The 15,607-nt window shown below is 32.3% G+C and overlaps 3 protein-coding genes across 13 annotated transcripts in view; 2 read left to right on the top strand and 1 right to left on the bottom strand.

The window, feature by feature from the left end:
• Positions 1-2,471, top strand: part of stai (stathmin) — a 104,980-nt gene extending 102,509 nt beyond the window's left edge. For all 8 annotated transcript variants that reach the window (XM_088238241.1, XM_088238238.1, XM_088238244.1 and 5 more), the window contains one exon: positions 1,246-2,471. In XM_088238241.1, coding sequence (XP_088094367.1) covers positions 1,246-1,332 — 87 coding nt within the window. In that variant the 3' untranslated portion in view covers positions 1,333-2,471. The remainder of the gene's footprint in view (positions 1-1,245) is intronic.
• A 793-nt stretch (positions 2,472-3,264) lies between these two features.
• On the bottom strand, positions 3,265-9,929 carry LOC148273762 (uncharacterized). 2 transcript variants are annotated; one of them, XM_088238235.1, is made up of 6 exons: positions 9,599-9,929; positions 7,510-7,657; positions 7,364-7,432; positions 7,088-7,178; positions 4,582-4,900; positions 3,265-3,694 (listed from the first exon to the last, which is right to left on the bottom strand). In XM_088238235.1, the coding sequence occupies exons 2-6, from the start codon at positions 7,556-7,558 to the stop codon at positions 3,518-3,520; spliced, it is 705 nt and encodes a 234-aa protein (XP_088094361.1). In that variant the 5' UTR covers positions 7,559-7,657; positions 9,599-9,929; the 3' UTR covers positions 3,265-3,517. The 2 variants fall into 2 exon arrangements, with proteins under 2 accessions (XP_088094361.1, XP_088094359.1); XM_088238233.1 differs by lacking the exon at positions 9,599-9,929 and adding an exon at positions 7,740-8,254.
• NFAT (nuclear factor of activated T cells 3) overlaps positions 9,129-15,607 on the top strand; it is an 89,671-nt gene continuing 83,192 nt past the window's right edge. For 2 of the 3 annotated variants that reach the window (XM_088238231.1, XM_088238230.1), the window contains exon 1: positions 9,130-9,575. In XM_088238231.1, the coding sequence (XP_088094357.1) occupies positions 9,494-9,575 (82 nt within the window). In that variant the 5' untranslated portion in view covers positions 9,130-9,493. Of the gene's footprint in view, positions 9,576-15,607 lie in introns of all 3 variants that reach the window. The other variant, XM_088238228.1, reaches the window with a different exon arrangement.

Below are 15,607 nucleotides of genomic sequence, written 5' to 3'. Positions count from 1 at the left end.
TGTACTGCAATATTTTAAATGATTATTGCATAAAATTGTTATTATTATTTTTAAAAAAATTGCACCACAACAGGCCAGGAGGCCCCATTACAGCGGTAAATTACATCATAGAACACTCAGGCTTGATGAAAATCACATTTTAATTTATGTGTTTCTCATCGGGAATCGAACCCGGAACCTTCCGTGTGTGAGTCAAGCGTCTTGACCCCTACACCACGGAGGAGCAATGGAGCAAGATGCTCGTTGGTAATAGAGAGAAGTCTAACATTTTGTAAATCTTTAACCCAATTTTGCAGCGCCTTAATGTTTTTAATTGTCAGTGATACTGCATTACCACTCAACTATATATTTTTTTTACTGGGGAACATAATAGTTTTTTTTTTACAAATAAAGATAAATACTCAATTTGATTTAAATTATTTATTGACAATTCTTGGTGGAATTCTATTGTGGACCAGTCTGAAGATGCCCATTAGAGGGTGAAAGCGCTAATTGGTCGAAAAATAAGTGGAAGTGTACCAAGTATTTTTAATTAGTAACTTACATGTGAATATAAGTTACTACATCGTTACAAAGAAATACTTAAGTTCTTATTGTTTACTGAAATATTTAAATTTTCAGGCCATTTCTTAAGTCATAGTTATGTTAATATATTACTTACAATTTAAATCGACCAAAAATACTGCTGGGGTATAGGATTTCTTTAAATTTATTTATTTAACATGTTTAATAAGTTACAATTTTTTTACAAAATAAATAAATGATAAAGCGAAAATATACCTGAAGAAAACTAAACGAATAGAATACCACATCAAAAAAAGGGAAACCTCTTGTGCGTGGTGTAAGAATCAATTATCATTATTTACATCTAAAATATAAATAATTAAAAACTAACAGCTCTTAGCTAAAATTACTTTACGCAATTAAACATTTTTGTAAAAAAAAAATAGGTTATGCGGTATCAAATTATCACTGACTTCTTTATAAAAAGTTAATGTAAATTATAAACTCGTACTTTTTAGTGATAAAAGAAATGTGTTTATAGAAGATTTGATATTCTATTCATAGCAAATTCTATAGAAAATTCAATACATAATATTTTCTGTACACATTTTGTACGACATTGAATTTTCTTTGACTATTATATGTACATATTATGTTCAGTTTGATCATTTATCTAATTTTAATTGTATTCAGGGAAGAATTCAGTTAATACAGTATGTAATTTGAGTTTATTTCTTGCAGGAGCGTCGAGCAGAGATCGTCAGACAGAACAAGGCAGCTCTGACAGAGCAGGCTGGAGAAGGAGGAGTGACCGCTTCCTCTGGCTAAAGTCCCCATAAGTAGTCGCATCATCATACACTACTCTCCAATCCATCAGCTGCTGACCACCATTAGTTATCTGCAGCTACTGTCGTACATCTAAATCAATGCTGAGCGAGCGCCTCTGTTTTAAGAGATTAACAACCTCCAGTCTGTAAGCCGAGATGGAGCTTGGCCATTTTACGTTACTTCTAAGGGTTTAATAACCGCAATTTTACATATAATGTTAGGTTTCTATAACTCCCGTTACTTTCACCGCCGGTTCGAGTTATGATTGTAGAGGAGACATTGTGTTTTCCAGAGGAAGAGCTACACAACTCCGCATCTCCCGAGAATGTCATACCCGCCCTGTAGCTAATGTAACTAGTTGTCAAATATTCGCTTTGTGTGCAGTGACATGTTTGTGCTGCATGGATGGTAATAGATAACGCTGATTCCATATTTTATTGTATAAACGTATTTTATTGAATTGATAAATTAATTGTTAATATAATTACGCATTTATATCAAAAGTTGTCATTTAAATAATTAATGGTGAATGAATGAAAGCCTTCTTATGATAACCGGAATGTAGAGAACTCCCGAACCATAGTTCCATGTAGTAGCGGGAGAGCACAAACTCAGTCGAGACTTCTCCATATCCGGCTTCCTCTCTCCGAGGAGCCCTATTTACCAACCTGACAATGCACCTACATTGTGCCATTTCAGACAAAGTTTTTAGGTTTAATATTTGTATCAGGTATAAAAGTGATAAAATTGGCTTTATGGTATTTGATTTAGCTAAAATATCATTGGAATGGTGCAGCGTAACAAATTAGGATAAGAACATAATACATATTATGTATATTTTTAGCTTGTTCACTTTAATACAAATCCTTGTTCGACCAATTTGCCTTTGATATAATTGTGTAGCATTCCTAGAGTAGTCACTGTGTTATGAATATATATATAACATGCAGTGAGTAGCTTTTCTGAGAATATCTATTTTTGCATATTTTAATCGTCGCTGTTCTCGACAATTGCGTTCTTCTTATTTTACTCTTATTTTTATACATGTGCTTAAGTTTGTCAAGTTTAGGATCTCACTGATCCAGAGTGCAGCGATAATATGTAGATTTGATGATTATTCAAATAAAGATATTCGTAAATACTTTGTTTTTATTTTTGAATATGTGCTCCGACTTGCAGCCCCCGATCCCCCGTAGTAGAGGAAATAATTTAATTGTGCCTAGAAATAATGAAAAAAAAAAACATAAAAACAAAAAACCGATTTATTTAAATGTAAAATGGTATGGTATATACAGAGGCGAGCTACCATTGACAATTGGATTTTTTTTTTAATAAGCATCATTTTATTTTTAAAAAACAACAAAATTGACTTGCATTGTCTAAAAGTTTTTTTTGAATTACTCAAAAAATAAATAAAAACACAAATACCGTTTTATGGGGGCATAATTCAATTATTGGAAATACAAAATTATTTCAACACCACTCAACCTATTTTCCATTATGAGGATTCATCAGAATTTTATAGTCCACTAATCTAACAATGTTCAATGTATTTTTTCTTTTTAACATTTAAAAAAAATTACTAAACTTTAATAAAAATCAATGGCACTGTCATTTAGTGGTAGGATCCACTCAAATGTTTTAGCGATAAAATGAATATTTTTTTTAATTTTTTTTTTTATTTCCTTTTGACTTGGTTAGTAATCTAGTCAAGGACATCATGCATAGTTACCTAATGTACTTTGAGACAAACGTTTTCATTTGATATTATAAAATATAAAGGAAAATATTTTTTTTTTTAAAAAACAATAATTTTTCCCCCAAAACTGTAGGTATAATTATTGTAATAGTTTCCATTTTAAAAGAAGCATTCAAACGTTAGTTGCACTTTAGGATTCTTAATAATGGAGTAAATAAAGTTGACCTCAAATATTTTATGATGCGTAGTTGCATTTAAATTCAATCCAATAAATACCACTACATATTGCTACCACAGTACATTTAATACAATATAACAACTAAATAATAAATTTATTTCAATAAAATAAAAACATTCACCAATGTAATTTGAACAGTTCTGATAATAATTTGACACAATTACAAACAACTCTAAGTATGTAATTAATAAAAAAATAACAATACTGCACATAAATATTGCATAACTCAGTGGAACACATTGTGTTGGTTAAGAGTTCAGTATATCTATAGTTTTAGTTATCTGCGTGTATAGTTCCTTTAGTTCTGTTCCATATTCCTGTTCGGGGAAACATTTCTTATTTACATCATTCAACATTTCTTTGTACTCCCAAGGCTCCTCAAATGATTCCGGGAATGATTCACACTTTGGCGTATTAGCAGCATCCTGGAAAACATTACACAATAATGTAGATTTTTTTAAACTTCCTACAAAATATTTCATTACATATAAAATACAATTGAATATTTTATTTAATATTTTAATAATATTAAATAAAAACTTTATTCAATATAAAAAGTGTGCTTGCATATTGGTTTATCTAACTATCATTTGGAGTGCCTGCGGGTGCTGTTTTAACAAGCCAAAAGTAGGCCCGCTTGATGGTATTAAATAGCACAACATAAAAAGTTACGAAGAAAAGGCTAATAAAATAAAAGTAAAATATTTAGTATGTTAGTAAAAATTCTGCAAACTTGAACGTTTTAGATAATGCCAAACACGGCGACTCTGAAATGACTAAAAACATTCAATCTTAAGCTGTGGGATGGCATCTCAGCACCTGTGGTTCAACCGAGAGTATAAGAAGTAGAATGTCGTCCCGAATTACATTACCAGCCCCTAAAACATGGGTTACAGCAGAAATTAAAAGTGATACGGTATCCGCGGTTGCGCTAGCACTCACCTATTTTATGACTTATTTGTACCGCTTGTTTTATTTATTGAAATATATGAGTACAGATATATAAGAAAACAATACATAAAATGAAATATTACTAGTACATACAAAAACCCCTCTTAACAAAAATAACTATAATAATGAATCAAATATTTACATCAACTCTGGGTTACAACATCAATTGTTACAAAAAAAAATTGTTTTATATCACAAAAAACCCATGAAAAAAAAATTAGACTGCCAAATTGTATAGGTACACACAACAAAAAAACCACAGAACAATAAAACTCACTAAACATAAAAAACATCTCAATAAGTTGAGAAATGAATCATGTATAAATTTCCATCTAAAATACCAGCAGCAAATAATTCTTACCTCAAAATAAACATCAGGCAATGGATTTTCTTCTAGCTTTATTCCACTATTTTTTTGCTCTAAGAACATTTCGGACACGAAGGAGATGTCACTCGTGATTTGATTCCAAGAATTATTAGATTCTACCTCGGAAGTAGTTTGATGTATGTCGCCACTAGATTCCTTGTGGTCCAACACTTCAACCACTACAACATTATTATTCAGAAAAGACTTGTAATCGATTGGTTGCTCTTCCGATGTACAGCCGTACTCGTATTCGCTGTTGTCACAAGTCACCGAGTTATCCCCTATCATTGAAGTGTTCAAATCTATAGGTATTCTGTAAAATACAAATTTATAATATACATTAATCTCATGAGGTTTTTTCATATTATTATATTAGATAACTTATACAGAGCAATTTTTACTTTACAAAGTGATTCTATGAATACTGATTTTAATTTGAAATATAATTTAAACAAAACCATCCGGTAAAACAATCAATTTGTCATCACATGCTACAAATTTATTCATATGATTTAGAGAACAGATGGGTGTTAATTTTTTTTTCAAATATTTCAGTCTCACAGTTTCGCACTTCTGCTGGGAGAGCATTCCATGCCATAAGGCTTGCAATGGCAAATTAACGTTCATCGAATTTAGTCTGCTTATTGCTTACAGCTTACAGGTATACTGTCTTTCCCTATCGCCATAGATGTAGCTGATCTAAGCATACGACATCTGACAGCTTATTCATCAGTAATGCATAGTTCTTTTAGATATACCAGAGCAGAGTTGTGCAGTGACTTATACATAAGCCAACAGAGTTTGCAGTCCATCCTCTGTAATGCGCGTAGCCAGTGTAATTCCCAAAGAAGTGAAGTAATATGACTGAATTTAGGGACTCCAAAAATAAATTTCGCTGCTACTGAATCATTTTATTAATTGTTAGACCTGCATAGATACATAGGGCATTGTACATTGTACAAATTCAATGTACATCGATCATTTTTTACATAAAGGTAAGGTGATCAGTTTTACGCTTCAGTTACCAATCCAGAAACTAAAATAATGCAGTATTAAACCACCTACAAAACAAATATTCCACGTCAAACCCGCCAGGTATCCAACTCAGGACCTTAAGCGTGGTAGGCAAAAAGGCAAATGTGCCAAATATTCCAATACGAGGCTGACTTATCCCCACACAATTTCCTTTCTCAGGATTTTTACCCAGAGTTGAAAACACTCATCGAAGGTTCTAATTCTATTTACACACAGAACTGTATTGCTCATCCGCCTTGTCACACATTTTTAGTAAGCCAGCTATAAAAAAAGAGACAAGCTGTGATCCCGTGGTAGGGTCGCGGGAATTAGGAGAACCGGTTTGTTATCATGCACAGAGGGTTTTGAATTCAATTTCCAGTGAGATAACAATTTTTTTATGTGCATTTTCTTGGGTGTTTTGTGCCTTAATTTACGACCGTAATTTAGCCTTTTACCTTGTGCTGCTGAGTTATTAATTGAATTGCTTATACAAACAAAACTTTTTTGTATTTCAGTTAGTTTTTACGGGTCTAGTGTTCCTTTATTGATTTTTTTCATTAGGTGTGAATAAGGGAATGATGATAACCGAGTTGCAGAGAACAACAAGATTAAAAGCAGATTAACAATTGATAAAACATCAAGACAAATAACAAAAATAACTTTTAAAGTTCGCTAATGACTGTTTTATTTTACCACTAAATCTCCATGGTTTGAGACAATTTTGTATACCCATGTTTAATTCTGCTATAATTTTTAGAAAATAAAATAATGAAAATATGAAAATCCTTAAGGGTGGTCAGACAAGGCTGCATACTTTCACTAATGCTTTTTAACCTGTACTCGGAATTCATAGTAAGAGAATTATGCTGATGGATGACACCGTTATTGCCGACACTACTGAACATCTGCAGCAAATTGTCAATATGGTCAATAATTCTGGAAAAAACTTTCCACATTGAAAGCCACTAACAAGTGAAAATTAATAATTGCGTAATAATGGATTGATGCATAGTGGCGAAAACCAAATGCCGCCTGCACACCAAACTACTGAGTTTTGAGAATAAGTGTCTCAGAAGAATCTCAGGTGTGCGGTGGTTTGACTTTGTAAGAAATGAAGCAACAAGAGAACGGACGCAGTTGGCTCGGCCATTTACTGCGGATGCCTCCTGAGAGCCTTAACCACGCTTGCGTACTTTACAAAGCCATAAGGTTCTCGACGTCTTGGACGTCCAATGCTGACTATTCGTCGGCAGTTTATGTCAGAACTACAGGATGCGAACCTGACTTGGGAGGATGCACAGGAGCTGGAAGCCAACAGAGTTACCTGGAGGATCGGATATGGAATGATGATGATGAATAATGGAATTGTATATTAATAAATAAAATTAAAATGCATAAAAAAAAATACTTGTTTCATTTTACCTTTTCTTAATTTATCAAGTGATCTCAAATTATCCACAGTAAGTAAATTACAGATGTTTACCTGAAATTTTCAATGTAAGTTGAAAGATTCATCTCTTGAGCATATTCGGCACAGTTATCGTTGGATGGGACAATGTACTCGGAGGAAGAGGCTGTAAGAAAGGACAGAGGAAACATGGTTTACGGGGAAAAGGATTAAGGGAGGGAATCCCCAAAAAACATTAATAAGGACTTTGAAAACAAGTACTCGGAGAGGTGTTTTCAAAAAGCAATAATTACTAAAACGCAACGAGGACTGATAAAAGTTTATTAAAGGGATTAATGAGGGTAAAGAAACCTTTGGAACTCTGTGGCAAGGAAATGGTGTTTCCGAAACTGTGTTCAATATAATTCCGATCTACGATATCTAAAACAATAAAAAGATTATGTTTAGACGGGCTTACAATGAAATGTATTCTGTTTTATTTACGTAGCAATACACACCCTGAGATCCATTTTTTTCATTGTTTTGTATTTTCATTATATCTGGCATGGTAGCCCACCGTAGTGCTTCCTGTAGTGCTTTTCTGGCCTTCCGCAATCGCAGGCTTCCGAAACTACGACTTGTTTTGAAATCAGTGGGATTATAGTGCTAAAAAAATGAGCCGTTGTAGTATCGAAAGAGACAAATTTTCATACAAATAAGATGAAGTACAATACATGAACATTCTCACCATTACTTTACTGAACTTTTTTACATTCCAAGTCTTTCTTTTAATATTATTTACTAACTCGTGTTTTCCGAACTGAAAATAATCGTGCATATACTCGTGTAGATCTGGATTGCTCGAGTTGCATAGAGGGTCTTGTAAATGTGATGTTACTTTTCTAAATCCGTAAAGATTTAACTGTCTAATAAAACTTGAAATATGAGTTGTCTTAAATATCGACTGATTGCAACGCAGATAAAGATCTAAAACATTATAACTAAGGAGAATACTCTGTCCAGAAGTTCCCCAAATAATGGCATTTGATCTAGAATTCAACAAATACCACAATTTTTGCGGAAATCGCAAATGAGTCAAGCAATTATTGTTGTCCTGAAACATTTTACAACACAAAACACCTGCGCTTTGAATAATTCACTTCGTTTTGAAAAAAACCGAATAGCCCGACTCAAACCGATGAAAATGGGAAAAATTTCACTACTCGCTAACTCAAATGAAACAAACGAATTCGTAAAAGAATTTGAATTTGAAAATAAATTCCAAGAAATTCTAAACGTCACCGAATTTCAAAGTCTTGGCGCTAGGTAATTCTTGAGTTGCCATATACAAATAAATAATCTGCTCGCATTTTAATCATCTGAGTAAATCATACGGTTTTTAATAAATCAATTATACTCGACGTAAAAATGCGAAATTGAATGTTATAATCCGGGAGCTGAAAGTAATAATCAAATATACAGATTGTATACAAATTTGCTGGAAAATATAAAAATATAACGTACAAAAATTATTGTGAAACTTGGCGGTAAAATATTAACAATTAGTACAATACTTGGTGTAAAACCAATTATTTACTTCTTTTCACTAAAAAAAACAAAATGAAGGCATTCAGTCACAACAGGAATGCCACCATTTTCAGATATATAGGTATGTAAATTATTTATCCTTTGAATTTTTACAGGTATGTATTTTATTTAATGAATAACTGAAATTTATTAAACAGATTAAAACAATATTAAACAAAACATGAGAACTTTAATGTTTTTGTTGCGGATGACGCAGAATTTCAAGCAAAAGTGAATATGGAATTATATTTTGATAAAGAGTGTGAATAAATAAATAAAAATAAATAAAATGTTCTATTTTGCACTATAATAGACTAATAGTAATTAGTTGTACGTACTCGTTATTTGATAAATTATTTGTTATATTATTATTTCCTAACCTGTTTTACATAATTATATTGAATTTATTTTTGTTTATTAATAAAATCAATCTCATATAAAATTTTCTTATCTTCATAATCTATATTTTTCTAGACTAATTTATTTTACCGCTTCTTTGAGCGTAAAAATCATTATAAAAAATAAAAATAAATTATTTGTATGGCAACATTTACTTTGTTTACATTTGAAAAATTGTGACGGATTCAGAATATTGAGAATTGAGATCTGATCTTCAGGTTATGAGATCGAAAAACAGTGTTGAATTTTTAGTTTTGAAACGTTTTAATTTTATTGAACAATCCTTTTTAGAACATTTACTTCGTCTTTGATAAACGTACTATAGGCCTACCTGTTTTATATTGACCAAGTGAACAGTGTACGTCACATTTGCTCAACCAATCAAATTAGTCGATTATCAGCTGAGCACGAATGTGGGCCTTTTCAATGCGCTCAAATGTTTAGATTTGTTTTTAACAGTTGTGCGACAGTGAAAATATATAAGTGAATAGTGGGAAATCTCAATAAAGCGGTGCTATGTTGCTAAAATGCACTACCGACGACAAATCTTCAAAAACAGACGGCGCTTCGACGAAGGGCATGCCTGTCAGAGGAACCGGTATGTACAATATAAATCTTTACCTCAATATGGCGTCTGCCGATTACATCTTGATTTATTTACAAAATGATTAGTGTCTGATTTTAAATAAATATATCCAGAAGTAGTCGGATCGAGCGTACATCTTACTTTCTGAGATAAGATTGTAAACATTATTGTGACCCACGCGTCACGATTGAGTGCATTTGTTTATTTTTAAAAATATGAATTATCTATGTACCATTTTAATAAATCTGCACAAAATAATAATTCTCCAGTGTTTCGAACGTTATGTCCTTTCTCGCACGAACACAAAAACATTATTTTGTGAACATTGATTTCTGATTTAGTCGATTTGGAGATCCGAACGATACTGTTGATAGTCAGAATTTTGCTTATGCGTAAATCGCATTTAGCATGGTTGTCATGTAGAATAATTATAAATTATGTACAATGATTGAATACGATTATTTAATTCTGATGGCACTGGTTATATGCACCTAATTACCGCCAATCGGCGAAGTGAAGCATTCGTGACCTTGACACAACACTATATATATATATTTATATATGTAGGTATATTTGCGTTTGCGGATATTCTTTACATTTCCGGCAGTGATACCCGGTATCTATCAGGGCGGGAATTATCGTAAAACCATTAATATCAGATTTTAACATTATGCCATAATAATATTATTATTATATGTAGAATAGGTACCTACAAATTAAATTTTCTCATGAATATTTTATATTTCTCACCATTCACAGCTTATTTGCTATTTTTGCTATTATTATTACTGCAAATAAACGAATAAAGCTTAAATGTTTAAACGCCTTAGTAAATAAAAAAAAGCATGTACCTAATAAGAGTCTTTATTCAATAAAATACACATCATATTACAATATGAATACATTATAAAAATAAAAACAAAAAGTATTAAGACATATTTGTCCCGATAAACTATTCAATAATTTTAACAAATTACAACAGAGATGGAGAACATTTTAGAGAAGGGAATATGGAAATCTAGGCATTTACAGGGCTTATGACCTGTCGTTGGCTGGTTCAAGTGGCCACTTTACACACTGTATAACATTTACCATTTTGCCTGTGTTTGAACATCCATATTTTTTCGATTCTTCCATCTGTTCATTTTAGTGAAGAGCTGAAACCTTTATTGTTGTGAAGAGATTCATTTAATCTAATTATTTCACATACTAGGCAACGCCTGAAAACAATTTTTAAATTTTTAAACTTCTTGGACCAGTTGGTTTTATTACAATATTTTGAAGTTGTGATGGGGGTGAAATCCAGTCTTTTGTCCATAAACATTTGGACAATCTCAAAATATTGTAATTAATAATAGATTGTCATAGGGTGCTCGGACATGCGCTTTTATTAAGATTGAAATAAAAGAGTGCAGACATAATATTGTACATATATAAAATAATAAACACACATATATTTATTTGGTTTTTTATGCTTTGAAAAAAAAATAGGATTACGAAGAAATGAAAAAAAAAAACTCAACACAACCAAATAAAATGGTTTAAAATATTTTTAAAAAGTACAAAAATAGAGAAAAAAAAACAATTAAATTAATTAATAAACATAGGTATACTTGAATATATTTGAAACATTAGAAAATAATGTAAAAGTAGTGGATGTTCATAAATGCAACCAAAACAAGATAAAAAATAAAACCAAATTTACCCCATATTCAAATTTATATCTACAAAATTAAGATCTAAAATATTTAAATAAAATAAGAAAAGAAAAGGTTGAAAAAAATCGAAAAATATTTATTTATTGTTCATAAATGTCGCTTTGTGCTATTATTTCATCACCATCATGCCTCTTTCCGCATCCAGTGGTGCATAGGGCAATATATTTTGTTTACAAATGCAGCGTATTTCTATCTGTTAGATCGTCTTTCTCAAAGTGGGCGATAACGCCTCGTTGTAGGCGCTAAAGGCCTTCAGGGGGGGCGGTAGAAGGTCGAGAAAATTGGAGGGCGTTGAGGCAGTCTAGGGGGCAGATGGCTGATTGAAAAAAATGCGAAAAATTGTGTTTTCTTGATTTAATTTCTTATTTCTACCATGTTTTAGTTTTATCTATCACGGCTTTCTTAGCCCGTGTGCCGTGTTTGTAGATATCAATTTCTTACGAGTTTTTTTTGCTAAACTTAATGATACTAACAAACTCTTTAAAGTGTTTTAGATTCTTCCTTCACATTATATAAGTTTTGAAAATAATTAATTTCAATAAAAATACTTTTAAGTATGATTTATTGTGTGTTTTAATTGCTTTTATTAAAAAGGCTCCTTTAAAATCTAAATTGAACGTAGTAATTCTATTTCCATATTCAGGATTCTTACCTGAGAGCGGCCATCGAGTCGAAATCACTCGTCCGTGGTTCTGGTTCCATTTCAAACACAAAACTGTATCATTTATCCGCCTGGACACGGAAATATGCGCGGCAGGCGTTAGGCAAACGCGCTAACCACTAGTCCACGAGGCTAACACACGGTTTATTGGCCCCCCTGTGACTAATGGACGGTTTGAATGAAGTTCTTTGACCCCGTTGCAAATACGATAATAGGTTGATTCGGAAATAAGTATCTACTATCCGATCGCTTGGTGGTCAGTTGAAGCCTTTCACCGATATGTTATTGGCTGCCAATATTGGCCATCACTACGTACACTGCATAAGCATAACATGCCTAGAATTTAAGGTTATGATCGTAATGTTACAATTTCAATAATACATTAAAAAAATACTTTTTTTTCATTTTTCCAGCCCAAGTTATTTACGACTTTTAGGAAATGGTCTCAAAATTGAAATATTTGAGTAAATAAAAAGAACTCAAGTATTTCTCTTTTTGCTATCATCATTTCATGTCCGCTCCCTAGTTGGAGCATATGTTGTCCACAAAGAGCCTCCATGCATCTCTATCGACTGCCAGCTCCTGTGCGTCCTCCCTAGTCACGTTTGCGTCCCGTAGTTCTGAGATAAACTGCCGATGAACAGTCAGCGGCGGACGTTCAGGACGTCGAAAACCTGACGCCTTATAAAGTAGACAAGCGTAGTTAAGGCTCTGAGGAGACATCCGCAGTATATGGCCCATCCAACCATTACCTCTGCTTTATTTTAATTGTCACCAGAGTCTGCTGCGTCCGTTCTCTTATTACTTCATTCCTTACAAAGTCACTCCTTATCACCGCACATCCAAGATTCTTCTGAGACACCTATTCTCAAAACTCAGTACTTTGCTGTTTTGGGCCCTAGTATGGTGCCACGATTCGCATTCGCAGAGAATAGGTTTATGTAGGCGTTATATAGGCGGCATTTGGTTTTTACTGAGTAAATATCCGTTCATATACTGAGCTCATAAACAATTTACAAATGTAAAAATACAATTTAAAATGAAAAACAAATAAAAGGACTAAAATCTCAATTCGATAAATTTAAGAATGATTCGTTCTTGAAGTTTTTAAAAGTTATAGCAAATACATATAATTTTTGGTCATTTGTGTGATTGTTTCCGAGGGAGTGGATTCTCGGGTTCAGAGAATTAATGTGCGAATATGACTTACGAGTAGATGTATTAATATATCAAAAATGAATATGATTCCCCGTTTGGCCTGTTAGGCCATTACATTGGCGGCCTCCGTGGTGTAAGTAGTCAAGACGGTTGATTCACGCACGGAAGGTTCCGGGTTCGATTCCCGGTGAGAACACAAAAATTAAAATGTGATTTTTCTCAAGCCTGGGTGCTTTGTGATGTAATTCACCACTTTAATTAGGCCTCCTGGCCTGTTGTGGTGCAAGAAAAATGTAAAAAAAAAAAATTTTTAAAAATGTTAAAAAAAAATTACATTGAAATAGATACATTTAACCAAATTAGAAAGATTATTTACAACTTTATACAAAAAAAACTAAATCAGCTATTATTCTCATATCACTAATTTTAAGTAAATTCAATGTACACACAAGAGAAGATTATACTGTATATTGTCTCGCTTTAAATGCAATTTTAAATTTATGAACTGGAGAAATTCATGTTGGATTTTTTCTATTTTGTTGCAATGGGTATATGAGAGGTGATAAAGGTGACCAAATTATTTATGTGTGCCGTATTTCAAGATTTAAAAGGATAAAAATAATAAATAATAATAATAATTGAAGAACTGTATTCTCTGACTCCTAACCAATGAACAATATAATTTTTTGATTGATAATATTCATATAAAATCTTTTGCTGATCTAAATAGAACAGTTGGAATCATCTCCCATCCACTATCAACGGTGTTTCTACAGCACCTCTGTTTATCACGTCTGATGAAACATCTTCTTTCTCTTCCTTGATCTATCTGATTTTCTTCTTTCATCTTAATCCCCTTTTCCCATTGAGTCATAGTATTGATTTAAGGTAATTTGTTTACGAATATAGTTATTTCTATTTTTTTGTATCTTTGGCTTATTGTTTAATTTTCAATTGAATATGTTTTCTAACTTAAATTATATAAATATTTTTTGTTTTGTTTTATTGGTTGAAAGAAATTCCCATTCGGCAATAAGCCCGCCAATGTATAATTTACATTATGTACGAAAAGTTGAATAAAATAAACCACTTCCAAATTATATGCCTCTAGTTTTTCGTATACCAGCTACATCTTAAATATATAGCAAATATTGCATTTGCCAGAAATTTGGAAAAAATAGAAAGCATATCTGGATACACATGCAATCATTCATTTATGAAAGAGATATACATATTTATTTCGTTCATATTATTTAAGTGTAACTCGTAACCATAGGTACGAAACTATGTAATAATTGTCAAAATTTTGGAAAATGTACTCAAAAATATTATTAATTATCTAATTTTAAAAAATGGATTGTATTTATGAATAAAATGATATAAATATATCTTTTTTTTTCACAGTTGCCATGCAATAAAATTATTTTTTAATCACAGATGACTGCATATTTCTGCGTAGTATCACGTCTGATCATGATGAATGTCCGTTAAGCTAGGGTTTCCTAGGACAGCGGTGCCCGTATTTTAACGGCCGTAGTGAACGGTGATGCAGTGGACAGCCGTCGTAACGGTGACTAGAGTGTGGTTTTCTAGGAAAACGGTGTTAAATGGTGTTGATAACACCGTTTTCCTAGAAAACCACACTCTAGTCACCTTTACGACGGCTGTCCACTGCATCACCGTTCACTACGGCCGTTAAAATACGGGCACCGCTGTCCTAGGAAACCCTAGCTTTTCAGAATGAAGACACGGAAAGCTACCACCCACGAATATTAAAAAAAAAAAATTCGTGTAAAGATACATATTCCTAAGAAACGTATCCCTAACTCTATGAGACCATGAGCCCTGTGTTGAGTTGTACAACATAATAGAAACTGGAATCATGCATATTATTAAAGAATACTATAAATTAAAATTATTACATGAATATAAATTTTAATAAAAATCTGGGCAACACGCCTAATAGTACCATATATAAATGTATGCAATGTCTCGCGGCAGTCTCTTGCAATGGTCTCTTCCCTTAGACAAAATCTAAACTTGTACATGTACATTTCTCCTGAAAATGGCCTTCGTTTTGGAGAACTTAACATGTTCATCCAGGACATGGAACACTCTTGGGGTCAGTTGGAATGCCATTTTCTTCTTGCTAGCAATGTTTCTAATTATACGTCTGTGTTATAAATGTTTTTTTTGTGATATGTTGTTTCGGTTTTTTTCTTTGAATTACAATAATCATAATGCAGATATGTGATGCAGGCGTTTTCTCATACAACGTTTAATTTTCGTAATAAATTATAGTAAAGTGTTTATCATAATTACATTTTCAATCATCTAATGTTCAGCCTAATAGCCTTTTATACACTAACGACCCAATAAAAGGGCAATACCTTTCTTCCGCCATTGACGTCATCGTTTATTTTGTACTAATATTATTTCTAAATAAGATTATTTTGTACTAATATTTTTTCTAAATAAGATCTCTGAAAATATAAAATGATTTCACC

Source organism: Micrasema longulum, unplaced genomic scaffold, assembly GCF_059751315.1.
Source record: "Micrasema longulum isolate JH-2025_06_02 unplaced genomic scaffold, ASM5975131v1 h1tg001842l, whole genome shotgun sequence".
NCBI lineage: Eukaryota > Metazoa > Arthropoda > Insecta > Trichoptera > Brachycentridae > Micrasema > Micrasema longulum.
The sequence above is the reverse complement of the archived record's forward strand: the minus strand, read 5'-3'. Positions and strand labels throughout refer to the sequence as shown.